A 26,616-nucleotide genomic window follows, 5' to 3' on the forward strand; every position below is an offset into this window, starting at 1 on the left:
AAGACTTGCTGGTCAAGATATTGTAAATGCACAGTGATTGTGGAAATTTTGAGACCACCAAAATCAGGGGTCCAGGAGACACCCTTTGTTCAACTTTGGTGTCACCCATCCAAGCAGTCCCTTAACATCCCCAGCTGTTTCTGTGGGTTTATTTACATGAACAAACACATTGAAATAACTATATTTTTAAACAATTTTTTTTTTTACATACAGCCTTCTTTTAAGGGGAAGTGATCACAGGCCACATTCTCCAACCCGCGTGTGCCTTTCTTCCCTCAGAGACCTGCAAATAACAATCAGCAGAGAGAGAGAGAGAGAGAGCGAGAGAGAGAGAGAGAGAGAGAGAGAGAGAGAGAGAGAGAGAGAAGGGAAGGGAGGAAGGAAGGAAGGAAGGAAGGAAGGAAGGAAGGAAGGAAGGAAGGAAGGAAGGAAGAAGGAAGGAAGAGAGAAATATTCAAAACAGACTTAAACAAGTTTTAAGGGAACATAAACAGCAACAACAAAATACTCCGAAAATCAGAGGGCAGAGGAAGTCAGTTTTCAACAGGAGAAAAGACCATGAAGGAATGACAATTCCAGGCTTTGCAAACAAAACAACACAAAATCCATTGTAAAATGTGACGTTCTCAGCTTTAAAAAAAGGAAAAGAAAGAAGGACATTTGGGAATAGAAGCCTTAGAGGTGAGGGAAGCATCTGAAATCGGTACAGATTTCACTTAAAAACAAGACAGTCATCAAACATTAATAATACAGTAAAGGCACCACCCACGCTTAGTTATTGTCAGTCCCAAAGTAATTGAAAACTTGGAATAATTAACTAGGTTAAGAAAAAAAAATGCCAAGCAGGCTGGAGAGAAACTAACTTGAGTGCACAGCTGTGGGATGAAGGGTTTAGGGCAGGATAAGGGGTTCCTGACCATGTCACTCTTGGCCTGTACGAATCTGGAAAAACGGATGACATAAGACTGAAAAACACAAAGCTTTTCAATTGATGAGAAAGTCTTAGTAATTCCTTGAATGGTAACAGTCTTGTAAAGTTTGCACAAGAGTCTCTGCTCTTTCGTAACGCGAGATGTGTGATCTCCACGTTTTTTTTTTTGCTTGCTTGCTTGCTTTGTTAAGCGGTGGTACCAAAAACAACCGGACACTCATCAGGATTATGCCCTGTCGGTCTTTGCTCTCAGTTTCAGCCTTCTGTTGTTCATAGATTGAGTGACTAGAGAACATTCTGAAAAGTTGTAGCAAAACAAAATAATAATAATCCTCGTAATAACAGGAATAATCCTGACTGTATCAAAGTCTTCCCCTCCCCTCCTGGAAGGCGGAAAGATTTCTCAAGCCAATGGATGGTGTCTCTAAATTGTGCTACTTTCTCATCATGGATCTCAGTTTGGAGAAGGAAGAGAAATTCAGTTGGAAGGGGGTCAGTTTCCCAGGTGAAATAGAAAAGTTTCAGCAAACTTCGGAATATTGCTATATAGCGCTGACCCAGTCTTTGACAAGTGCTTTCCTTGAAGAGATGCCCCCACCTGTCTTCAACCAGGGACGTTGGACTTGCCTCCCTTCAAGTTAAACCTGGGTTGTTGTTGTTGTAGTTGTTCCATGGTGGTCCTCTGACAGATCTTTGTTTTATTTTTAATTTTTTAAAAAAGGAGCCCAGAGGGAATTTGTTCTCAAACAGTCACTTCTGTCTTGCTGTTAGTGATGAAATATGGCTGTGTGGGTAAATAGTGCTGACTCCGTGTGGTCAGTGGGTCTCTGGCGGTGGGATCGCCCATGAGATTCCTCCCTTTGGTGGCGTAGGCTTGCCTCCGAAGGGACTGGTCGCTAGGATCCCAGGTCTTGTAAGCCAAGGGGTGCATATGTGGCCTGGCGGCTTTGGACTTCTGTCCATTTTGTTTCATGGTGCCCCCTTCCAAAATGTAGGGCCGGTCCTCTTCCACGTGAACCGGGTGCAGAGGTAAGCTCCCTTTCGCAGCCAGCTCGGCCAGATGACGCCGTTTGGAGTAGAAATCGTCGCTACCTTTGTCTGCTAGTTTTGAAAGAAGGAGAAAAGAAAGGGAGGGTTAGCCCTGAGGTAGGAAAACGAGGTTTTAAAATAAAACATACCATTGCCAGACTGCAAGGTATAAATAGACAGTGGGGTGGGCTAAAATTAAGATCTCCTTCCAGATGGAGATAACAGCCGGATCATAAATAGGATTTGTAAGAAATTACAAGCCTCTTTCCTTGTAGGGACCAGCGGAATCTTAGCAGCAGAGAGCATTGTAAACTCCTGGCAGCTAGTCAAGAATTCATATAGTTATTGGAGGCTTATCTTACACACACATGTGTGTGCGTGTGCACGCACACACACACACAAGAGAAAACAAATGAGAGAGAGAGAGAGAGAGAGAGAGAGAGAGAGAGAGAGAGAGAGAGAGAGAGAGAGAGAGAGAGAGAGAAATTGTTTTCAATGGCTTTGCTCTCTCATTTATCTGTGCAAATGAAAGACTAATTCAACCACAGCACACTTCTGCTGGGTGGATCCCTATCTCTGGAGCTTCCCTTTTGAAGAAGTCCAGCACCAAGATAGTTCTAGACATTCTTAATATTTCTCAGGAAGGTGGAGGAGAAAGGCTCCTTCACCATATGGTGGGAAATTAAAAATAAAAGCAAAGACCCAGTTGCCTTGCACTTCACTGCAGGCAACATCTGCAGCAAACAAGTCACAGATGAACAAAATAGGTCACTAGAGGATTCGGCACCCAAGGCCTCCATCCTGTATCCAGGATCAAGCTTGGAACTAAACCTGACTTTTTGTCATATGCAGTTTCTTGCCCAAAAATGTCTACTGAAGAGTCTTGCAGTCAATGGGGAACCACTTTCTAATTCTTGAATTTAAGTGGAGTTGAGATGTTACTTGAATCTTTGTGAAGCATAAAAGATGCTAGAGTGTTTCAATGCTTCTAGTTATCTGGAAAGGGACTGTAAATCAGAATAAATAACAGAATAACAGAGTTGGAAGGGACCTTGGTGGTCTTCTAATCCAACGCCCTGCTCAACCAGGAGACCCCATATCATTTCAGACAAATAGCTGTCCAGCCTCTTCTTAAAAGCCTACACTGATGGAGCACCCACAACTTTTGAAGGCAAATCGTTCCACTGATTAATTGTCCTCACTGTCAGGAAATTTATCTTTGCTTCTAAGTTGTTTCTCTCCCTGATTAGTTTCCATCCATTGTTTCTTGTCTTGCCTTCTGGTGCTTTTGAAAATAGGTTGACCCCTCTTCTTTGTGGCAGTCCCTCAAATACTGGAACACTGCTACCCTGTCACCCCTTCTTCATAAAATAGTTTTAAAACTGAAAATGTCTGGGTAATCAAAGGTTCTTCCTATAGATAAATGGACTTAGGACATATATGCTGTGTCCAGGATCAAATTTGGAACCAAACCTATTTTTCATATGGTAGTTTCCTGCCCAGCAGTGTTTACTGAAGGATCTTGCAACCAATGGAGAACTCACTTTTTAATAATTGAACTAAACTGGAGATGGGATGAGATGTAACTTGGAATTTTGTGAAGCACAAAATATGCTAAAATGTTTCAATGCTTCCAGTTATCTAGAAAAAGACTGTAAATCCTAATTTATTAAATTGTATTCAATTTTAGATATATAGACTGGGGACTGGAGGCTAAAACATATAAAGAACGGTTGCTGGAATTGGGTATGTCTAGTTTAATGAAAAGAAGGGCTAGGGGTGATGTCAAGGTATTGATTTAACAGCTAACAGCTTACGTAATGTAAGATTTAAGATGTAATGATGGGAGTGACTCAGCAGGGTCTGTGTCTCTTTAAGAGCTTTTGTATAAATGGAAGGCTTTGCTGATGCGTTCTTCCTCTTCCGTTTCCTGCTGTAACTGTGGTTTGTTGGCTCCTGCTGTATTAGCACATATATGTATATTGTTCCTGGTGTATGATATTGTAGATAGTGTAAGATAAATCACAATTTAATATATACTACTGTTTACTGTGTTTACTCCTGTGTTTACTCCTCACACAATAAGACTGTGCACACTCTGACAGCTGACATGATAGCATTGTTCCAATATCTAAGGGGCAATGGATGGAAGCTAAGGAGAGAACCAACCAAGAAACTAACGAGAAATTTCTTGACAATTAGAACAATTATTCAGTGGAATGGCTTGCCTTCAGAAGTTTTGGATGCTCCAACACTGGACATTTTAAAGAAGATATCCTTTGTCCGAAATGGTATAGGGTTTCCTGCCTGGGCTGGGCATTGGACTAGAAGATCTCCAAGGTCCCTTCCCACTAATTCTGTTATTCTGTTCTAATAATATTAAAATAATAGTTTTAATCTTGAGAATGCTCTCTGGATGCTCAAAGTCTCCTCAGATGGAACCCTGGAAGGAGTTAATGAGTTCCAGATCCAACAGATGGGCCCTGGGCTCAGTGTAAACTTCATCTGCAGCTCTGGCATCTTAGCCTTTATTGGCAAGGAACGAGGGCATGTAGCTGTTTAACAGCCTCCTACATGGGAGTTTCTTTTGGGTACCATAATGCATGTCTTCTTCAGAGGGATGCTTCTTTTCTTTTTGCTTCTTCCTCCTCCTCCTCTTCCAGATGAATTTAAATTGCTTCTGAAAAAGCCCATGTTGTCAAATTATACTCTACATGCTTTACCTGCCTCCATCTGTCTCCTGGTTAATTGGCATCTTAGTGCTTTTATATAACATGCAGGTGCATGTTTTAATTAAAACATGGAATGCAGCTAATGGCTCGTTCCCATTTCAGAATAGGATCTGAGATCAGAAGAGAGAGCATTCTTCAATGCCTCCTCTTAGAGAGATCAGGAACTGATTAACCAGGCATGTTGTGTGGGCTAATCTCATTCTGTTGTGCCATGTTTGCAACTAGGATGCCATGGGGGGTGTCGTCCTTATTTACAGTCATGCCACGTGCAAATGGAAAACCTGGCAACAGGAGAAGCTACCTTGGCTAGACTGCATATCCCCTGACAAAGGACGCAGCATCCGTTCAAACGGCAGCAATATATCCTGAATTTTGCTGAAAAGGCAGTGCTAAGTGACAGCACTCAGACCTCGATTTTATCATTTTGTAACACATTTTCTACTAGGTGAGAAATCCCCAATGGCTTGACAGACAAGTATTCTAGAAAAGTTAATAAAGATGACACCAGATCCTGACTGAGTTGAAGGCAACCTACCTCACCATCAGGTTTCTCACGAGAGCCAAAAAAAGTGCCTAGATTGGTGGCTTAAAGAAAAGCTTAATTATAATGAATCTGGGGGGGGGGGTTTCTTAAATTCTTTGAAAGGCATTTGATGCCCTCATGCATTATTGTTAACAATGTTAGCTTGGTGATTTCCTCTTTGTTTGCTTCATTTGACTGCATACTTTGGGAGACACCGTTTCTTATCATCAATGGATATCCTCGCGGTATTCCAGGATCATGAACTGATTACTGTATGCCTCTATCAGCAGTTGACCTAAAACTGCAAATGAAATATTGGCTGCCTTCATTTGGCTTATATGGATATTACACATATTTAAGGTGACCAACTTTTTTACAATAAAAAGGAGGACTACAAATACATTGAAGAAAAAAAATTGTAAATAAAAGAAACATTTTATTCATTGCAACAATAATAGAGACAACTTGCATGTGCAAAGTTTGCCAGCCGGGTGTTTTGGCACGCTCAGCAGCAATTCCTATTGGCTTTCGAAAGCCAATAGGGGGAGAAGCACAGCTCATACAAAAGTTAAAAAAAAAAACCCATCAAAAAAAGGTGCCGGAACGCCATTCTGAGCGTTTTATGAGGAAAAAAAAAAGCCCTGCAGATTAGTCTTCAAATATCGAAAAGGAGGACATGAAGGAGGACACTTTTTGAGGGAGGACAGAACTTACAAAAGGAGGACTGTCCTCCCTAAAGGGGGACGGTTGGTCACCTTAACATATTATTTCCAGAGGGGGAAAAAAAAAACATATTGTTCCATTAATCCTAAGGAGTTTAGTTTTGGCCCCAAACAGAGGTGAACTTGTTGGGAACTGAATTAACTTCTCCCTCTGTCAACTAATGCTCAGCAGCGGTGTCCAACCTTGGCAACTTTAAGGCCTGGGGACTTCAATTCCTAGCATGCCTGGCAGGGGAATTGTGGGAGCTGAAGTCCCCAAGTCTTAAAGTTACCAAGGTTAGGCACCCCTGATTTAAAGGTAGGGGTCTGTCTTGACAGCGGTCATCAAGTGAAAAGTCCTAGAGGGCCCCCATACAGTAGACCTCTCTGGGCAGTCTTCTCTCTATAGCTTTTAGGGATTTCATATTTTGCAACCACAGACAATTGAAAAAAAAAAAGAGAGGCAGAAATGAGTGGTAGGTTCCTATTGTGCCAAACCATTATTTTTTTAATCATTGGGAAGGGAAAATGAATGACAAATACAGGACTTAGATAGGGAAACAGTAGCTTCCTTTTGGGGACTGTTAGTAGCTGGCTGATCAACTTACTTATCCAAGATTGTATGGGGTAAATCTTATCATGGTCTTTGACCAGGATGGAGATTGTATGGATTAAACCAAGGGTCTTCAAACTTGGCCCTTTTATGACCTGTGGACTTCAACTCCCAGAATTCCTCAGCCAGCATGTTTGGCTGAGGAATTCTGAGAGCTGAAGTCCACAAGTCATAAAAGGGCCAAGTTTGAAGATGGCCGGATTAAACCCATTTGGATATGACATTTCATGCCCCTCTTTTTCTCAGCTAAATTTAAACATTCTCATCATTCCAGTTCAGTTCCATTCCTTCATTCTGTTTAATGCTGAGACTGTTTTTCTTTGGGGAAGATTTGGAAGAACATTTCAATCTTCATAGGATTTTATTTTTTACATTTCCTCCCATTAAAAACAGGTACCATCTCCAAGGAGCACCTGAGAGTAACAATCGTTTCCATCAACCTTGATGGCTGACTTTTTCCCCACTATTGGAAAACTGCTCAGAAACGCTGAGAGATATCATGGGATGGGCTGTTAGAACTAATTCATCTCTGGATATTTCAGACAGATATTTCTTAGATAAAATATCGGAAGGGAAAACCCCGCTAGTTTAAAGCAATTCAAAGAGTTTCCATTCAAGACTTCCTAAACACTCGTCTTCTGCCAGCACAATGTTCTCCATATCGTGCTAAACAATTTCTTTTCATGACTAAAATGTTCTTTCTGATTCAGTCAAAGTGGAAAAAAAGTGGGATATGCAGCTCCCGGGGACTGAAATGCCTGTTGTCTCCCTGACAGCCAGAATGTCTTCTTAATGGATCTTAGTAACAGAAAGACAACTTTTTAATGTGCAGTTTTGTCACATCAGCAAGAACATCTCACTAAGTGCTTGGAGGGTGACTCCATGTTTCTTTTCTGCAGACAATGGTGCACTGAAACTATTGGGCCTGTTGGACTCCCCACCCTTCCCCCCATATATACACATAACTGGATAGTCATTTCAAAACCTAGCTAGTGAAAAATACCTTGAGTTTTTCCACAAGAAAAATAATGGAGACCAAGATCACCACCAACATAGGAGTCAAGTACAGGAAATTCAGGAAATCCAGAAAGTTCAGACAAATATAACGGTTTATTGTTAAGAATCTGAACTACTAACGATCAAAGCAAATTGGCAGTAGATAAGAGCCAATGGAATGCAAGGTGGGCTGGATTTAAATCTTTTGTGGGTGCAAAGGTACTCGAGATTAATGACATGTTTGACCCCTCCCGCAGGCTCAGCCCGGTCATCTCCTACAATAGGCTTAATTCAGAATGAAATGGTAGACCTGCCTCTTGTCCAAATCGCTTCCAATTTTTAAAAATTATTATTATTATCACGAAACTTATCAAAGTACAAAATACAAGTAAATATAAAGATAGTTGGAAGGAAAGGAACGGATTTGGGGAGAGAGAAGTGTAGGGTGAAGGGAAAAAAAGAATTTCAATTCTTTTCAGCTCAGGGGAATAAAAGTAATAACATTACAACCTCAACTTTTTATTTTTGTGTACTTAATATATATTAGCCATTTCTACAACAACAAATTTATTTAAGCAGCATATCCCAAATTCAGAGTTTCTTTTCCCCCTGCTATCTGAGGCATAAAATTTAGAAACGGTTTCCAAATTCTTGATGGTTCCTCCAGACCAAAACTCAAAATACCAATGGATGAAATGAATGCTGAATTCAGTTCCAGCCCAACAGGCATACAGTCTTGAAAATGACATACAATGCTGATGGTATTCAAGAGGTTATTATTATTAGAAAAGATGTTAATTTGCTAACTAGGTTATTTATTACCCACGCTCCTTACAATGTTTACAAGCCATCATAAAACCTTCCCAACTATCAAACATTCATGTCCAGTTCCAGCAATACAGTCTTCATGGTTTTATGGATGGTTGTAAACAGCTAAGAGTCCCTAAGGAGATGGTGGTATATAAACATTGTAAGAAACATCTCCACATAAATAAAATGTGAGCTCTATGGCTTTCTTTGCCTGCCCCCCTCTCTGAATTCAAATCCCAGTTTGGAATTCATCTCCTTGATAGATTGGTCAAGCCAGTTTGTAGAGATGAAGCAATCAATATGCGAGGAATTATGGATAAGCAATATGGCTGGTCTGGGAACACGTTTTCCAAAACAGCTCTGCATTTGAATTATTATATGCAGCAGTGGTGTCATGAAAGACAAATACTAATGACCCAAATATTGTTGCCTTCTGGAAAGACTTGAAGATCGGGATCTGTCATCTAATTTGGGCAATATGGTATGGAGCCTGTAAAATGATTGTGTCACTGTTAGAAGCAAATTTTTGTAGCTCAGGGTTGAACTGTGGGGCCCTTAGTGCTCTTTGAGCTTGGTGGTTCTCTTGCAGATATTTTATTACCCTTAGCCCTGATGATGTTATATAGTTTGGTAAGGAAATATCTGCAAGAAAACCAGCAAGTTCAGACAGCACCCCAACAGATGGTTGTATTGTCAGCAAAACTCATTTTTTAAAATGGTTTTATTGTTTTAAATGGTTTTAAAACCTTTTGGCTGCTGTTTCTTTGTCGTTTGTTGTAACTTTATGCAGTTTTAACTTTATGAATTTTGATCACGTGACCATGGGGCTGCTGCAATGGTCGTAAGTGTGAAAAACGGTCATAAGTCACTTTTCCAGTGCCGTTGTAACTTCAAATGGTCACTAAATGAACTATTGTAAGTCGAGGACTATCTGTATGCTCTCCAGTGTTTCATCTAGGAGATGGGGGGGGCTACATAAATTTATCAAATAAATAAATTAGTCTCAAAAGCTCTATCAACTGATGAATTTCCATCAAAACAGAGAAGAAAAGGAGTAAAGATAGAAGGAGCTGCCCATCTTTAGCAGATTCTTTTTTAACCTTCCTTCTTCTCCATCTTACGATGATCTATTGGTTGAAGGTTTTTCTCCCTGGCTTCATTCATCTGGTACCCCAAGAAGACGGTGACAACAATTGCTGGGCAAACATACAGCCCTATCCCACATCCCTGAGACAGATTGGCTCCTTTGCCACCTCTTCTAATTCTTGATATCCTTGAAACATCTTGCGTGAAATGATGGATCCCTTGAGTGTTTTGGTCTGATTGTCCTCGTCCTTGAAACGAGTTCTTTAAGTCTACCCGGAATGGTTTCCTTTGATCTAATGGTTCCCAGAGCTATTTTCACACCACATTTCAGACAAGGATGCTCTGAAGTGTAAATGTCCAGTGTGAAACTGTTGAATTTCTCACCCCTATCCCCAATTCTTCCCAAAGGACGCCTGCTGGAAAATCAGTTAGGCACACTTTAGTCTGAACAGAGAGCATCCATTTATTGCTGTCAAATCCAGCTCTTCCTTTCTCCACTCCCTTTGTATAGGGGACTCCATATTTTAAACCAGAGTTAGGGAAAACAATGCCTGACTGCCTTTAATGTGGCCTCTGAAATTCTCAATCTTCTTGACCTATTCACTTTTAAAATTCTTTTAATTAAAAGACAAGTGAATTGGAAGCCAAGCACTTGAAGCTTTGTTCCTAGCAGTTCCTAACAATTTGAGGCCCAGAATGGCCCCTCTGATTTTATCCATCTGTTATTTCTGGTCCTGCCTTCAGATGCTTTGGAGAAATAGGTTGACCTCCTCTTCTCTGTGACCTCTTCAAATGTTGGAAGGCTGCTATTGTATCACCCCTAGACCTTCTCTTTGTTAGACTAGATATATTCAATTCCTGCAACTGTTCTTCCTATACTTTATAGCCTCCAGCCCTCTAATCATCTTTGTTGCTCTTCTCTGCACTCTTCGTAGAGTCTCAACATCTTTTTTTCTCTCATGGGGATCAAAACTGATTGCAATATTCCAACAGGTAGAATCAGTTCTTTCCTGGTAAACAAGTGCATCACAGTTGGCTGTGTCCTTCAAAAGTACAATTTTGCCCACTACGTACTTTGAAATTCTACACGTACTTCAGTTTTCAAGGATTTGCCTATCCTTATTAATATTCATCTCAGATGTTGACAATCAAAGCAGGTTTACTTTGCTCTTTTCCTTTTTTTGTAAAAGAAAAAGGTAGAGGAACAGGGAGAAATCTGTTGAGGATTTAAGAAGAAAGATGCATAGATGCAACCAGAAAGATGGAAGGATGCTCCAGAAATTGAGGCGATCCTTCTGACTAAGACTTTTCAACATTATTTCAAAATCATTTCCCCTCCTACTGGACATGGTTCCCTCATTTCTGCTCTGTATCTTTACATCTGAATCCAAATAGATATCTAGACTTGTTTCAGGCATTTTTTTTTAAGCGCAAAAGGCCACATTTTCTTCTGTATGACCTGCCTCTATAACACATCTGTGATGTGATATTTTGTCCCCATTAGCTACATAGTTCTGAGGACAATTCGCCCTAATAGACAGGTTTTGTTGTGCAACTTTTCCTGATGCACTTACTCATGTAGGCAAGTTTTGAACTGGGAGCTGCATTGGTCAAAACAGAAAATATAACTGGGAATGGATTTTATGTACGTTATCAACGCTGCAAATATTGTATATTCTTGCTTTTGACAATATGCAGAGTTGTCTGGTAAATATGGGGTTAATAAAGAGCAGAAGGGGCGTTGGGGGTAAAGCCCGGGAAAGAAAGAGGAAGAAAACATTTGACCTTTACACTAATTGGATAGTATGAGATATGACGGCTAATTTAGGGAGGGAACATGCTGATAATTTAACTGCTCAGAGGAAGAGAACTTAGATCCTAGCATCCTTTCGTTATTCATGTGCTGACATTTTGTAACAATAAAAGTCTTTTAGGAAAATCAATGCCTGGAAGTTCTTTGGAACGTTTCATTAGCCGGAACCTCAACATACGTATTATTGGACCCAAGGAAAAAAAATAATAATTGAAAAATCCAAGTGCTTCATTTGAAACGGAAAGGGACAACTCACCCCAGTCCCCTCTTGCAATAGCCAATTCACTGCAGCCAACTTGCCAGGCGGCTACTCACTGCAGAACAATTCAACAAGGATTTAATGATTTAAAATCATTTTAAAAAATATCTCAACAAGCAAAGACATCAACAAGATAATTCACTCTTTGTGTGTTGAGCTGAAAAATAAAATAATAAAATATCAAGGGCAGAGACAATTCTCTTGAGAACAGTGTCAATCCGACTAAAATATTTCCATCATATAAATAAAGGAGCTGTCAGATTTGTAAGCTATATAACTGAGAAGCAGATTACCTTTAACCTTTCTTCTGGTTTAAAACTGTCAGCTAATCTTTGGTTTATCTTGACACTTGATTTAACCAGATTTCCATCCTCCCGGAGCCCTTTTCAGATTTGTTTGTATTATTTCTTTGCTCATCTAAATAATTTGAGCTTGCTTTATCCAGTTGATGCACCTCTGATTATTCTCTATCCTGTTTAAAACTTCCTCTGGGTTTATACTCAACTCTTCATTATTAGCTGTCACACAGACACAATTCGTTGCTGCGTGTTTTTTTTTCGTCGTGGCACTACTGTGGTTGAATCAGTAGGCTGAATCTGGACACCGAAGAGAGGAAATCTAGATAAGAACAGAGCATTCTGACTGTGTTTTTCATATTTGGCAACTTGAAAAATTTGTGTAGACTTCAGCTCTCAGAATCCCCTAACCAGCATGCTAGCTGGAGAATTCTGGGCGTTGAAGTCCACATATCTTTAAGGGAGCTTGGAAAGATGGCATATACGGTGTGCCTGCATGTGTGTACACTTGTGCTAAATTTTGAGAGAATTGGTGATGCCTATATGTATCAGGCAGAACTGTCTATAACTGATTGATTTATCTTTATCTGGCCTTTTATTATTTTTATAAATAGCTCAAGGAGACAAACATACTTAATACTCTTTTCCCCACAACAATAACCCCATGAGATGGATTGGGCTGAGAGAAAGGGACTGGCCCCAAGTCACCCAGTTGGCTTTCATGCCTAAGGCGGGACTAGAACTCAGCATCTCCTGGTGATTGGCCCCAAGTCACCCAGCTAGCTTTCATACCTAAGGCAGGACTAGAACTCACCCTCTCCTGGTGATTGGCCCAAAGTCACCCAGCTGGCTTTCATGCCTAAAGCGGGACTAGAACTCACCGTCTCCTGGTGATTGGCCCAAAGTCACCCAGCTGGCTTTCATGCCTAAAGCGGGACTAGAACTCACCGTCTCCTGGTGATTGGCCCAAAGTCACCCAGCTAGCTTTCTTACCTAAGGCAGGACTAGAACTCAGCATCTCCTGGTGATTGGCCCAAAGTCACCCAGCTGGCTTTCATGCCTAAGGCGGGACTAGAACTCACCATCTCCTGGTGATTGGCCCAAAGTCACCCAGCTGGCTTTCATGCCTAAGGCAGGACTAGAACTCACCATCTCCTGGTGATTGGCCCAAAGTCACCCAGCTGGCTTTCATGCCTAAGGCGGGACTAGAACTCACCGTCTCCTGGTGATTGGCCCAAAGTCACCCAATTGGCTTTCATGCTTAAGGCAGGACTAGAACTGACCATAACCTCTGGAGATTGACCCAAAATCCCCAAGCTACTTTCACATCTATGATGGAACTAGAACTCACAATCTCCTGATTCTAGTCTGATTACTTTCATCACCAGACCAAACTGGTTCTCAAGGTTTCTTTCTTTTTTTTTTGCATCATTTTACTTTGATCATCAGCATAGCAAATATAATATTTGAAATGGAATCCTTTAAATCTCCGGTACCTGTGCAACTTTCCCCCCCTCCTGATGAACATTTGGCTGTACTAAAACAGTGGAGAACTTTATTCAAATGAAATAGCAGACGCTCAGCTCTTGCTATTTATAAGAGAGAAAGGAAGGTTGCAATGATTATTTGCTTAATTATTCCATGCCCGTTATAAAGCACGCATATCTGACGTCTACATCTCTCCACATGTCAAAATCTGGGGAACTATTAAAAGCATCTTTGGGTTTTTGAATGGTTTCCTATCATGTGAAGAACAAAAGAGCACAGATCTACACACCTTCCTGGACTTTAAAATTGTGCATTGTAGACAAATGGCTCTTATTACATCCTGACGAGATCATAAAAACAGCTTCGCCTCTTTCTTCCGATTTAATTTTGGTTCGTCCCCAATGTATCTCTTCTTAAGTGGAGCCTGTGGCTGCATTCATTAAAAAAAATGTCAAGCTGGCTACTGAATTAAGCCATTGTCTGGCTTCACACAATACAGCAAACCACAAACTACCCAATGGACTTCCTTCATAACACTCTCAGCTAGAAGGAACCACATTAGATGCTGTAATTTGCTGTGAAGTCTGCTTTAGTGAGGGCAAAAACTCGAAATGAAGATGCTTACTAATATCACCTTTGCATCACATCTGGCCAAACCAATTTTGTACGGTAATTTTGAAAATCGCTCTAATCTGTTGTCATTAAGACTGATTTTTTTTTTTTTTTGCAAAGCATGAGTATTGTAATTCCCTAGTTAGGAGTTGTGATTTGGACACTTTATGCAAGAGAGGAGATCTAATGCTGGGAAGGATGGAAGCGAAGAGAAAAAGATAATAATCAACAGATGGTGGATGGACTGTTACAGCTATGATGGTTGCACCAATGGAAGACCTAAAGATTAGGGACATCTCCTCCTAAAGCAGGGGTAGGCAACCTTGGCTCTTTTATGACTCGTGGACTTCAACTCCCAGAATTCCTGAGCCAGCACAGCTGGTTCAGGAATTCTGGGAGTTGAAGTCCACGAGTCATAAAAGAGCCAAGGTTGCCTACCCCTGCCCTAGAGAAACCGTATCTACATGATGGTAGGAATCTATAATACGTTGATGGAACATAATGAATTGAACAATGGAAAAGCTCATCTCCCTTATGAAGGCCACGGTGGTGGGAAAGGTGGAAGGACAGAGAAGAGGATGACCAAAAGCAAGGTGGATGGATTCAAATTAGAGCAATGATGGGTTGGAAGACCTGAAGACCAAGTTAGGGACTGATCATCATGGAGAAAACCATTCTGTGTATTCGCTAAGTGTTGACACCAACTTGATGACACACAACTGATGTTGGAGAGCAACTGTCCCCATTAAGAGGAAGGCTCAAACTACACAAACACAAAAGAGCTAGGTCTGCTCTGCCCTGAATGTCTTTGAACCTTATCTGGTCTTCCCCAGATGAAAGCTTTCAGTTTGGGGAGGTTCCTGTGGAACAGGCATAGAGAATAAAGTAGCAGGTTTAAACTCTACATATGTAGATCTAGTTGTTGCCCCTGACAATCAATCGAGTTAGACGTATGGAAATATTTAGTGCCCAATGATAGCTGAGTCTGGAAAATGAAGGTGCTGGGGGGAGGGTCCCATGTTTCCTCTTTTTGACATACTTTTTCCTACCTTCTATTTTCCTCTTTTCCCCTTCTACATTTCTGTTTCTCCACACTGTAGGAAGAAGAGTTGGAACTTCTTCTGAATGATTTAAACTGATAGCTTGCAGTAGACTTTTGAAATAAGGCTGAGGAAAATGTGCCCCACCCCCCGGGAGCTACCAATTGCCAGCGCTTTCCACCTTGATCTACCAAAGATTTTGATCTCCCTTTGGTCTTCTGCTCAAGCAATTCACTCAGAACACCAGAGGAAAATAGTGATGATACAATCAGAAAAAAATGCTCTCAATTTCTTCCCCTGGAGAAAGTACTTTCATTTATGACCCTCATTTTTTCAACCTGGTCTTTTAAACACATCTCTCCATGCTCAGAAGCTTGTCAGGTTGTCTGAATTCCCTGAACTGGAAGATCAGGTCAAACTCAGCTTGGGTGTCCTGCCTGCTTCAAATGGTGAGAATACACCGAAGTTCACTAGCATTGTTGCAGATTGATCTGGTCATACAAGATAGAAATATGAGGAGCCATGGCTCACACTGATTTGATTAAATTTATTTCCTCTAGGTACTTCTAGAAGCTGCAAATTCAAGAAATTGCAGCATAGGCAAAGAGGAAACCGATGATCTGCTACTTAGTCTGCAGAGCCTGACGGAGATCACATTTTTACAAGTCTAGCATCACAGAGGTTAACAAAGGGGGATGTGTTAGAATGCACAGCCTCAATTCCCCCTTTTCCAAACAGCATCAAAACAGATTTTGCCCTGCAGCCATGTTTGGGTTTCCCCTTTTATTGACTTTATAAGAAAGCTGTGCAGTTTCTTAGAGGGCAAAACATCTTCCATTCTTCTATTCCTAAGATTTGCTTTATATCCACCCACAATGTAGCAAAGAATAACAAAATTGGAAGGGACCTTGGAGGTCTTTTAGTCCAGCCCCTTTCTCAAGCAGGAGACCTTATACCCTTTCAGACAAGTGACTGTCCCGTCTCTTCTTAAAAGCCTCCAGTGATGGAGCACCCACAACTTCCGAAGGCAAGCCGTTCCACTGGTTAATTTTCCCCACTGTTAGGAAGTTTCAAGTGCTGATTGGAAGGACCACGTACTTATTCCATCTTCCAGAAGTAAATCTCATATAGCTTCTCAGATTTATTGATATGGAGGCATCACAAAATTGCATCTCTGGAAGCAATGTTCCCTGTCCTCTTCAATGGGGAAAATTTTCATCCCATTCTTGCAATCCCTCAAATTAGAGAGAATATATTTGCAAGGGATAAGCATCTTGAGCTGTGATGGCATAGTGGTTAGAATGTAGTATTGCAGGTTAACTCTGCCGACTGCCATGAGTTCGATCCTCATCAGCTCAAGCCTTCTATTCTCCTGAGGTCAGTAAAATGAGGAGCCAGATGGCTGGGGGCAACAGGCTGACTCTGTAAACCACTTAGAGAGAGCTGTAAAGCACTATGATGTGGTATATAAGTCTAAGTGCTATTGCCCTTCCTTCCTTCCTTCCTTCCTTCCTTCCTTCCTTCCTTCCTTCCCTCCCTCCCTCCCTCCCTCCCAGTTGTTAGAATGCAGCGTTATAGGCTGACTCTGCCCACAGTCAGAAGTTCGATCCTGACTGGCTTAAGCTTGACTCAGCCTTCCATCCTTCTGAGGTCAGTAAAATGAGGGCTCAGATTGTTGGGGGCAACAGGCTGACTCTGTAAACCGCTTAGAGAGGGCTGTAAAGCACTGTGAAGTGGCATATACATCTAAGTGCTATTGCCCTTCCTTCCTTCCTTCCTTCCTTCCTTCCTTCCTTCCTTCCTTCCTTCCTTCCTTCCTTCCTTCCTTCCCTCCCTCCCTCCCTCCCAGTGGTTAGAATGCAGCGTTATAGGCTGACTCTGCCCACAGTCAGAAGTTTGATCCTGACTTTGGGAAAGAAGCCCCCTCCGCCACCCACCTCAGAATTATCTGAGTGACCAAAAGCAAGCCAGGTTGGAAATAGTTATGCAGCCCTGGACCTCAGAATGATCAACAATGAACTCCTTTCTCCAGCCAAATGTGATGAATGAATTCAGCTTTGTTCTGCTCACATCCCGGGCATGTGAATGAGCAGTGACCATTTAAATACGAGAGTAAAAAAAACCCCAACTGCCCCAAGTTTGATTAATCAGAGGGAAAAAAAAAAGAATCTTTCCACATTCAGCAGTTTTTCCACATGAATAATAAAGTGCTACAGAAACCCCCAAGAGACCACCAAAACCCTAGCACGAAGAGAAGCCTGAAAAGCAGGCTTTTGACTTATTATTTTCTTTTAACAATCTCACTGGGAGAAGTGAGTAGTGCAATTAGTTATTCGTCTTCCTTCGGTGCTGGAGAAGTCAAGGGGTTGCAAGACATGCAATTTCCTTGTGCTAAGAGAAAAACATATCCTGCGTTTAAATAGGCTGCTCTTGGATAGCAAATAGATTTCCCCTAATTAATGGGCCCATCATCCTCGGTGGCATCTTCATAACAGCCACAAGTATTCGCATTGTTCACGAGAGCATTTGCAAACACACACTTATCTGACTTCACTCATATCCACAACTGACAGGAAGTACCGTATTTTCCGGCGTATTAGATGACTCGGCGTATAAGACGACCCCCGACTTTGGAGCCGATTTGCATGCTTAGAAAGTCGTCTTATATGCCGGAAACTACCGTAATTTCCGGCGTTTAAGACGACTCGGCGTATAAGACGACCCCCGACTTCAGAGCCGATTTGCATGCTTTAGAAAGTCATCTTATACGCCAGAAAATACGGTAGCATAATTTTGGGAAGGCAGCATCTTCATAACCGCCACAAGTATTTGTATTGTTCGCGAGAGCATTTGCAAACACACACTTATCCGACTTCACTCATATCCACACAACCGACAGGAAGTAGCATGATCTTTGGAAGGCATTTGTGGAGCACATCCTGAAATGGGGAGGACAGGAAGTTGTGAGCAATCTGTTTGGCGGGTGGGATTATAGTGTACTGCTTCTTTGGATGATGGGTCCACTAAACTAAAGGTCAGCAACTCCTACGAACAATAACTTCTCTTAGTAATAGACAATGAAATCCCCAGACGGTACCCCTTCGACACTAGTTCTTCACTTCTCAGTTGAACGGATTCAACCGTGGGAAATAAAGTTCTTATAGAAGAGAATCTTTGTAGCTCAGGGATGAACTGTGAGGATCTTAGTGCTCTCTGAACCTTGTTGTTTTGTTGCAGATGTTTCATTGCTCAACCAGGTAACATCATCAGTGGTAGAGGAGAGTGAGGTTTGTGGGGGGGGGAGGAGGAGGGAGGAGGAGGAGGAGGAGGGAGGAGGAGGAGGAGGACTGTCAGGTCATTGGTGCTTTCTGAGCTTGCAGACATTTTATTATCCAGCTAGGTAACATCATCAGTGCTAGAAGGGAATGGGGTTTGCAAGGAGGAGGAGGAGGTCTATGGGGTCCTTGGTGCTCTCTGAGCTTGGCTTTCTTGCAGATGTTTCATGACCCAACTAGATAACATCATCAGTGCTAGAAGGGAGTGGGGTTTCCAGAGAGGAGGAGGAGGAGGAGAACAACTATGGGGTCCTTGGTGCTCTCTGAGCTTGGCTTTCTTGCAGATGTTTCATGACCCAACTAGGTAACATCATCAGTGCTAGAAGGGAATGAGGTTTGCTGTCTGTTTATATGCAACCAAGTCACAAGCAACAGCTCAACAAAGCCTCAATCAAGGAATCACCAATCAAACAATCTTCTAATCCAGGATCCACCAAGAACATTCCAACCAACACTGACAGGGCAAGTCGCTTGTATATAAACAGAGAGCAAACCCTCTCCCTTCTAACATTGATGATTTATCTAATCATCATTGCCTAATGAAACATTGCGTAATGAAACATCTGCAACAAAACAACCAAGCTCAGAGAGCACCAAGGACCCCCGCAATAAGACACGTCCTAGGCTTCACTGTAGACAAGGCCTTTATGCATGCTCCAGTCTTCAAGACCATGTCTCTGTCTTCACAGCGTCCTCCCTTCACCTCACCCTTGCTTTGTTTTAAGCAAATGAAAAGTTGTGAAGCCGAGGTTCTGTTAGGCAGAGTGAACCTTCATGTCTCCCTTGGGGGAAAAAAAAAAGTGGCTTAGCCTTTCTGGAAGACCTTGGGTTATTTTGCACGAATTCTTAGAGCTACAGCTAATTACAAGGTGAAATTACAGGCCTGGGGAGGGAAAGAGGTCTGCTTTTGTTCTTTGAAATGTATCCATATAAAATCTCGTGGTATTTAAATCTGAGACACATAATAGCCTTTTCAGCTCTGACCGCCCTCTGGGAGCTGAAACAGGTGCTCTCTCCGCTTTTAGCCTCCTCATTAATTAACAACACTCTCTCCCCCTTTGATAACTCCTCTGAGGTTCTCTGAGCACAATACTTTCTCTTTGCATACTCCTAGATGCCTGGCGGTGCCAGTCCTGAGGAATGGAGGTGGTTAATTTGCTTAAAGGTTAAGGATTCCCTCCCCCCCCCACTTTCCAAATTTTGCTGGACAAGCAAATTGTAAACATCAGGTAGAGACACTTGATCCTCCAGATGTGACTGGAAGACAAGTTGACTTCTACTTTCCATTCTTTTCTCTTCCCTTGCTTTTTCACCCTACAATGGGTGAAAAAGCAAGGGAAGAGAAAAGAATGGAAAGTAGAAGTCAACTTGTCTTCCAAGTTGGAAATATGCGCACCTATCGGGATCAAACTGGAGGTGGGCCTAAAACGGAATTCAGGGCACCCTAATGGTTTGAGCCGAGTATTCTACTCAGCTCAGCATTTTCATAGCCTGAATACATAATCCGGTCTTCAGTTTTGGACTTGCTTTCAGGATTGTTTTCCCATAGCTTGTCCTGCTGCACAGATTTGCTGGCGTCTTGGATTATAGAAGTTAACATAACTCTTTAAGAACCAAAACATCAAAAGGCAGGAGTTATATGAATAGCAAGCCCTGTCAGCTTATCTATCAGCTTATATATCAGCATCTCTCTCTTCTCTCTCTCTCTTTCTTTCTTTCTATCTTCATTATTATCTACACACACAAACATTTAAGAGACTTCTCTCTCTCTCTTCATCTATCTATCTATCTATCATCTACCATCTATCATCTACACATACTTAGGATGGTACTCTCTATCACTATCTCTCTCTCTCTCTCTCTCTCTCTCTCTCTCTCTCTCTCTCTCTCTATCTATCGATATATATCTCCATCTTCTATCTATCTATCTATCCATCTATCTATCTATCTATCTATCTATCTATCTATCTATCTATCTATCTATCTATCTCTACATATACATCTATCTATCTACTATCTATCTATCTATCTATCTATCTATCTATCTATCTATCTATCTATCTATCATCTACCATCTACACACACTTAGGATGGTACTCTCTCTCTCTCTCTCTCTCTTTATCTATCTATCGATATATATATCTCCATCTTCTATCTATCTATCTATCTATCTATCATCTATCTATCTATCTATCTATCTATCTATCTATCTATCTATCTCTACATATACATCTATCTATCTATCTACTATCTATCTACTATCTATCTATCTATCTATCTATCTATCTATCTATCTATCTATCTATCTTATCTATCTATTACCTATTATCTATCATCCACACACACAAACCCCACTCATGAATCTGAACATACCTAGCATCCCTGCTTCCTGTTTTTCCCACAACAACAACTCTAGACAGAGCTGAGAGAAACCTAGCTGGCTTCCATGCCTAAGGAAGGTCTAGAACTCATGTTCTCCTGGCTTCTAGGCCAGCACCTTGACCATTACTCCAAATTGTTACTCTTAATGCTTTATTTGTTTTAAAATCATTGCTGGAATAATGACTCTGCTTATATATTCTGGACAATGATATCCTGGGCTATGTCCACCTGTAGAAGGGGTAAAATGATTAGAATATTAGATTTTTCCAGTTTTCTTAGGGCCCGTTTGCATTACACAGCCAGCTCCTGGCTCTCCTAGTCAAAACATCTTCCTATACTCGCAAGAGATATTCCAGGATAACTGGGAAGGTTTGGCCAATAACTGTATTTTTAGTACTCACCGCTGCTGGTATTCTGGGGAATATAGGGCTTCACTGCCCACTTCTTTTCTTTCCAAAAATGGGGGGAAATCGTTTAAAAATCCTACTTCAGTTAGAGTTGCAAACACTACCGAGGATTGCCTTAAGCACCCATGTCCATTTCTGCCACTTTGTCACCTTCGTATGGCACCAGACAGCAAGAACTACTTCACTGGAGAGAGACTGGAAGAATTAATTGGGTTTTGGAGTTTACAAAACACATGCAACCTTATGTTTGAGTCAAGCACATTGGGCAAATAGTCTTAATATCTCTCTTTTCCAGACTTTTGCTGAAGCAGCATCTCTGCTAGCGAGAACAAACACCAAGATCAATTTACCCCCATTAGCGCTGTCAAAGGTCCTGAAGTTTCTGGTCAACTGCACAAAGCAACCACTCATTTAATCATTTTGCTAGTTTGAAGTTCCAACAGTCATGGAAAAAGTGACTTTAAAAGAGAATATTTGCAGCTCAGGGTTGAAATGAAGGGTCCTCATTGCTCTCTGAGCTTGGCTGTTTTCTTACAGATGTTTCATTATCTAAACCAAGTAACATCATCACTTTACAACCGATCCCTGTACTGTATTTATGATCTTCTCAGGTCTGTAAAGCAAAGGAAAGCTAAAACCAGATTGTAAGCACAGTTGTGTCTATGGAGATTCTCCATCATCCAGGTCCTGGTTGTCCCAAAAGTGCTTTTCAACAGGCAACTAGACTTTCTTGTGTGTTTTTTTTCCCTCGTGAAATTATTTCACTTCTTATCCAAGAAGTCTCTTCAGTTCTGAAGTGAACTGAAGAAACCTCTTGGATCAGAAGTCAAACATATTCAAAGAGAAACCAAGAAAATCCAGTTGCTTTTTGAAAAGTACCTTTGGAAGCAATTAGTGATTGCTTTGCTTAATGGCCAAGTTGCTCTTCCCGATTGTTGGTCAGTAAAAGAGGATGCCCTGTAATCCATCACTCCCATGAACGTTGAACCTGCAAAATTGATCTATCTAGAGATTTCTTCTGGAATATTAAAAACCAATGAGATATTTTGAAACTGCTGATGGGACACACAAAGTCAAGAGAAAATGGCATTTTACAGTGCTTACCTACTGCTTTCAGGGATGCATACTTATTCAGCTCCTTTCCTGGAGGCTGCTGTTCATATGGATTTGTAATCTGCCCCATGCTTGGGAAAGAATGTGGGTGAGCCAGTTGTGGAAGTAGAGGTGATGTCGGCATAACATTATTCATCTGGGTTGCGTCTGTGGAAAAAAAATAAATAGAAGAAGTCACCTTTCTGAAAACAAATAGGAGTTCAACCAGAATCCAAGCACGTACCCCCCCCCCCAAAAAAAACCAATTATGATTAACACTGCAGGCCAGCTTATTAGCTTGGCCATACCAAATAGTCATTCGTATTTTTCCATGTCTAACTGTTTAATGGGTGAGATATAAACACCAAACAACCCAGTCCTTTAACTGACTCCAACCTGTTCATTATTATTATTATAAGCCAGAAGGTGTCCCTGTGTTTCAAGCCCTGTGTGAAAGGAACTTGAGCACTCCTCCAATCACTATGCCATTTTTCCTTTCTTTATTATATTGCATAGTATCACTAGAAGATAATGCTTATAGCTCAGGATTGGACTGTGAGGTCCTTGGTGCTCTCTGAACTTGGTTGTTTACTTGCAGACGTTTCAATATCTAACTAGGTAACATCATCAGTGCTAGGAGGGAACGTGGGGTGTCTGGAGAAGAGGAGATGGAGGACTATGGAATTATTGGCGCTCTCTAAACTTGGTTATCTGCTTACAGACATTTCATTACCTAACTAGGTAATATCATCAATGCTAGAAAGGAACGGGGCTTGTTCTCTTCTTTGTATCGTATTTAAACATTTGTTTGCAACCACAGCTATTAGCAAGTTGCGTACAGCAATCATATCAGTTCAATGCATCTGCTTTAACATTAACAGCACTATTTGCCAGAAGATGCCTTCGTACTTTCTTTGCAGTCATTGCCAACAATGCAATTCGTTTTATCACATGCTTCTCTTCATCAGACAACAACAATGGAAAAAAATAGATGTTTTTTCTTCTTCTTCTAAGCTAGACTGATTCCATTGGATTAACAAGGGCGTAATGAATTTAGCTCTAGGTTCCTAGCAAAATTTGCACGGTAGTAAGTAATGGGTCATATTACCATCAAAGATGATTAGGGGACTGGAGGCTAAAGCATACAAGGAACAGCTGCTGGAATTGGGTAGGTCTAGTTTAACGAAGAGAAGGACGAGGGGGGACAGGATAGCAGTGTTCCAGTATCTCAGGGGCTGCCCCAAAGAAGAAGGAGTCAAGCTATTCTCCAAAGCGCCTGAAGGCAGGACAAGAAGCAATGGATGGAAACTAACCAAGGAGAGAAGCAACCTGGAACTAAGGAGAAACTTCCTGACAGTTAGAACAATTAACCAATGGAACAACCTGCCTCCAGAAGCGGTGAATGCTCCAACACTGGAAGTTTTTAAGAAGAGACTAGACAGCCATTTGTCCGAAATGGTATAGGGTTTCCTGCCTGAGCAGTGGGTTGGACTAGATGACCTCCAAGGCCCCTTCCAACTTTATCATTATTATTATTACCTCTGATTACAAGCCAGAAGATGTCCCTGGGTTACAAGATGACTGTGAACAAAGCTTGGCCATACCTCTAACTACTCTACCATTCTCCCTTTCTTGCGTTCAAACCCTCTTCCCAGAAGCCCACGAGGAAAACAGCCCCAAAAATAAATAAAAATGAAATGATTGCTCGGGGCGTGCCTGAGTTTGGCTGTGTTTTTCTCTCTCTCTCAATGGAGCCTCAAGTGCTTATGCCCCCCAAAGGAGGAATTGTCAACAAGAGAAGCAGAGAGCCGGGTGTGCCTGTGCCGAGTAAGGCGAGACAGAGAAAAGAATCAGGAAACAGAATCTATTACTAAATAAGCAGTTGCAAAGAGAGTAGAAAATGAAAGGAGACAAGAAACGGAAGAAAACAAGTCGGGGAGTTAGGAGAGGGTGGAGAAAGAAAGTTAAATATATTTTTTTCCCCTCCTTCTCTTGTATCCTTGAAGTCAGCTCTGCAATTTCACCCCGTAATCTTTAAAGAGAGATGGAGGAAGAGAAGAGATCGTCACCTAATTTTTGTGGGGTCCGCATCAGAAGGATATTACAAAGTAGAACTGGCTTGCAAGGGGGAATATATATATATATATTCTTGAATGGCTAGATACACATTCTGGAGGATGTAATTAAAAATGGGGTGAGGATCGTTTGAAAAATGGCAGAAAAGTTTCATTCAAATGTCAAACCTTGACGGATCTTTGAAATTAATCGGAAGGGGTTTTAAATACTACAGCACATTAGAGGCCACAGTGTCAACCCTTGATACGAAAAGATGGTGCCGTCTGCAGGAGTTTGCTGCCTTTGTCAGAAGGAAGCAACAGAAGTACACATAGTCCTTGACTTATGACCACAGCTGAGCCCAACATCACTGCAGTTGTTAAGTTAGTAACATGGTTGTTAAGTGGCTTCCCCCCTGACCTTGTTTGTCAGAAGGTCATAAAGGATGATCACATGATCCCAGGACATGGCAACCATCATAAATATGAGCCCGTTGCTGAGCATCTGAATTTTAATCACATGACCACTGGGATGCTGCAAAGGTCATAAGTGTGAAAAATGGTCATAAATCATTTTTTTCACTGTTGTAACTTTGAACAGCTACTAAAGGAATGGTTGCAACTCAAGGGCGACCTGTACAGAAAAGCCTGAGCTTGCAAGGTGATGCTGCCGTACCAATTTTATCATTCTTCTGCCATCCTTGCCCATCCCCAGATTGCATTATAATGTCTGGACATACTGCAGTCCTGCCCATGTGTTGACAACGGTCTCTGAGGTCTGGCTCCCCATCAATCAGAGCATCTCATTCTGCTTTCCCATCTTGCTAATGACAATTAATCAATAAAAGCCTCCCAGTGGATGACAATAGAAAACCATTTTCATCTCCCTGCCAAGAAATGACGTGGACATGTCTATGAAATCAGCCAATGGAGCAAACAGAGAGGAGACGTGACAGTTATACCATTACGTCGTCCAAAGGTTTATTTTTAAAGGCCTCCTCCCCAAATTCTGATCACTCAAAAGAGTTTTGATCCATCTAGGTGTATGACGTGGTCCTGCCCACTTTGCAGCGCCATTCCATCCACTGTGATCCTCAAGGCTGTAGGCAATCTACATCACAGACTGTATAGCAAGGGTCTTCAAACTTGGCTTTTTTATGACTTGTGGACTTCAACTCCCAGAATTCCTCAGCCAGCGTGCCTGGCTGAGGAATTCTGGGAGTTGAAGTCCACAAGTCATAAAAGGGCCAAATTTGAAGACCCCTGCTGTATAGCATAGATATCAGTGGCTAGAGAGTCATCGTGGGAAATGATGTCAGCTCTTTTGCCCATGCTTGTGAGGTTCATTGATCCCTTTGGTTGGCCACTGTGAGACCTAGAAGAATTAGATGGGATCTCTTTAGGTTCTTCTTGTGCTCTTTTGCTCATTCTGGATAAGACGCGTGAGTCCTTTAAGTATCGGCATCTACATTTTGAGTTGCAGAAGGCCCAGCCTTTAAGAATAGCAAATATTTACAAGTATTGTCAACCGAAGAGAAGGTCTAACACAGTCTTGTTTTGCTGTTCCTATTCTCTATTAGGAAAGGAATCCTCTTGTCCATCATCATCAACAGCCTGTCCTCTGGGATCGCGTTAGAATTCACAATGTGAAAAAGGCACTCGCCCATACAGCCTCTAATTATTTGTCATGTTCAAATGCTGCTCAGGTCGTTGTATACCAGGAAGAAAAAAAGAGAGAGAAGCAGCTACACAAGATATCTGAGATCATCTTTTTCTTCCTTTCTATATCCAGAGATTTAAAACAAGCTATAATACATCAGAGAGAGAGAGAGAGAAAGGGCAAGAAAAAAAATGGAGTCCATAGGCAGAAGGACAACATGATGTAGTAATCAAAAGTAGATTTAATAAATGCAATTTTGCATTTACGGTTAGCTCTCAACTTACAACCATTCGTTTAGTGACACTGAAAAGAAGTGACTTGCGACTATTTTTCACACTTATGCCTATGGTAGCATCCTCCTGTCCAAGGAATCAAAATTCAGGTGCTTGGCAACTAGCGTGCATTTATGACAGATGACACTGTCCTGGTCTCCTGTGATCACCGTTTGCAGCCTTCCCAGCTGGATTCAGACAAGCCAGGTTCATTGGGGAAACTAGATTTGCTTAACAACTGCATGATTCACTTAGTGGCAGTGATTTGCTTAATAACCATGCCCAAAAGGTGGTAAAATGGAGTGCAACTCATTCAACAACTGTCTTGCTTAACAATGGGAATTTTGGCTTCAGCTGTGGTTGGAAGTCGAAGACTGCCTATTCTTTGTAGACCAGCCTAACATAAAGGACTGGAGGAGCAGAAATGAAAACTTATGGTGGACCATTAATCTATGGTCTTTTGAAATTCACTGTTTGGTAGTCTT

At 41.5% G+C, this 26,616-nt stretch overlaps 1 protein-coding gene across 1 annotated transcript in view; it reads right to left on the reverse strand.

The window, feature by feature from the left end:
• Positions 1 to 445: 445 nt before the first annotated feature.
• Positions 446 to 26,616, reverse strand: part of SHISA9 (shisa family member 9) — a 140,529-nt gene continuing 114,358 nt past the window's right edge. Inside the window, exons 3-4 of the mRNA XM_039360714.1 lie at positions 22,158 to 22,313; positions 446 to 2,032 (exon numbers count right to left, since the gene is read on the reverse strand). Of these exons, the coding sequence (XP_039216648.1) occupies positions 1,674 to 2,032; positions 22,158 to 22,313 (515 nt within the window). The 3' untranslated portion in view covers positions 446 to 1,673. The remainder of the gene's footprint in view (positions 2,033 to 22,157; positions 22,314 to 26,616) is intronic.

This window comes from Crotalus tigris, unplaced genomic scaffold (genome assembly GCF_016545835.1).
Source record: "Crotalus tigris isolate CLP2741 ecotype Arizona unplaced genomic scaffold, ASM1654583v1 scf7180000019173.45859301935:6455823, whole genome shotgun sequence".
NCBI lineage: Eukaryota > Metazoa > Chordata > Lepidosauria > Squamata > Viperidae > Crotalus > Crotalus tigris.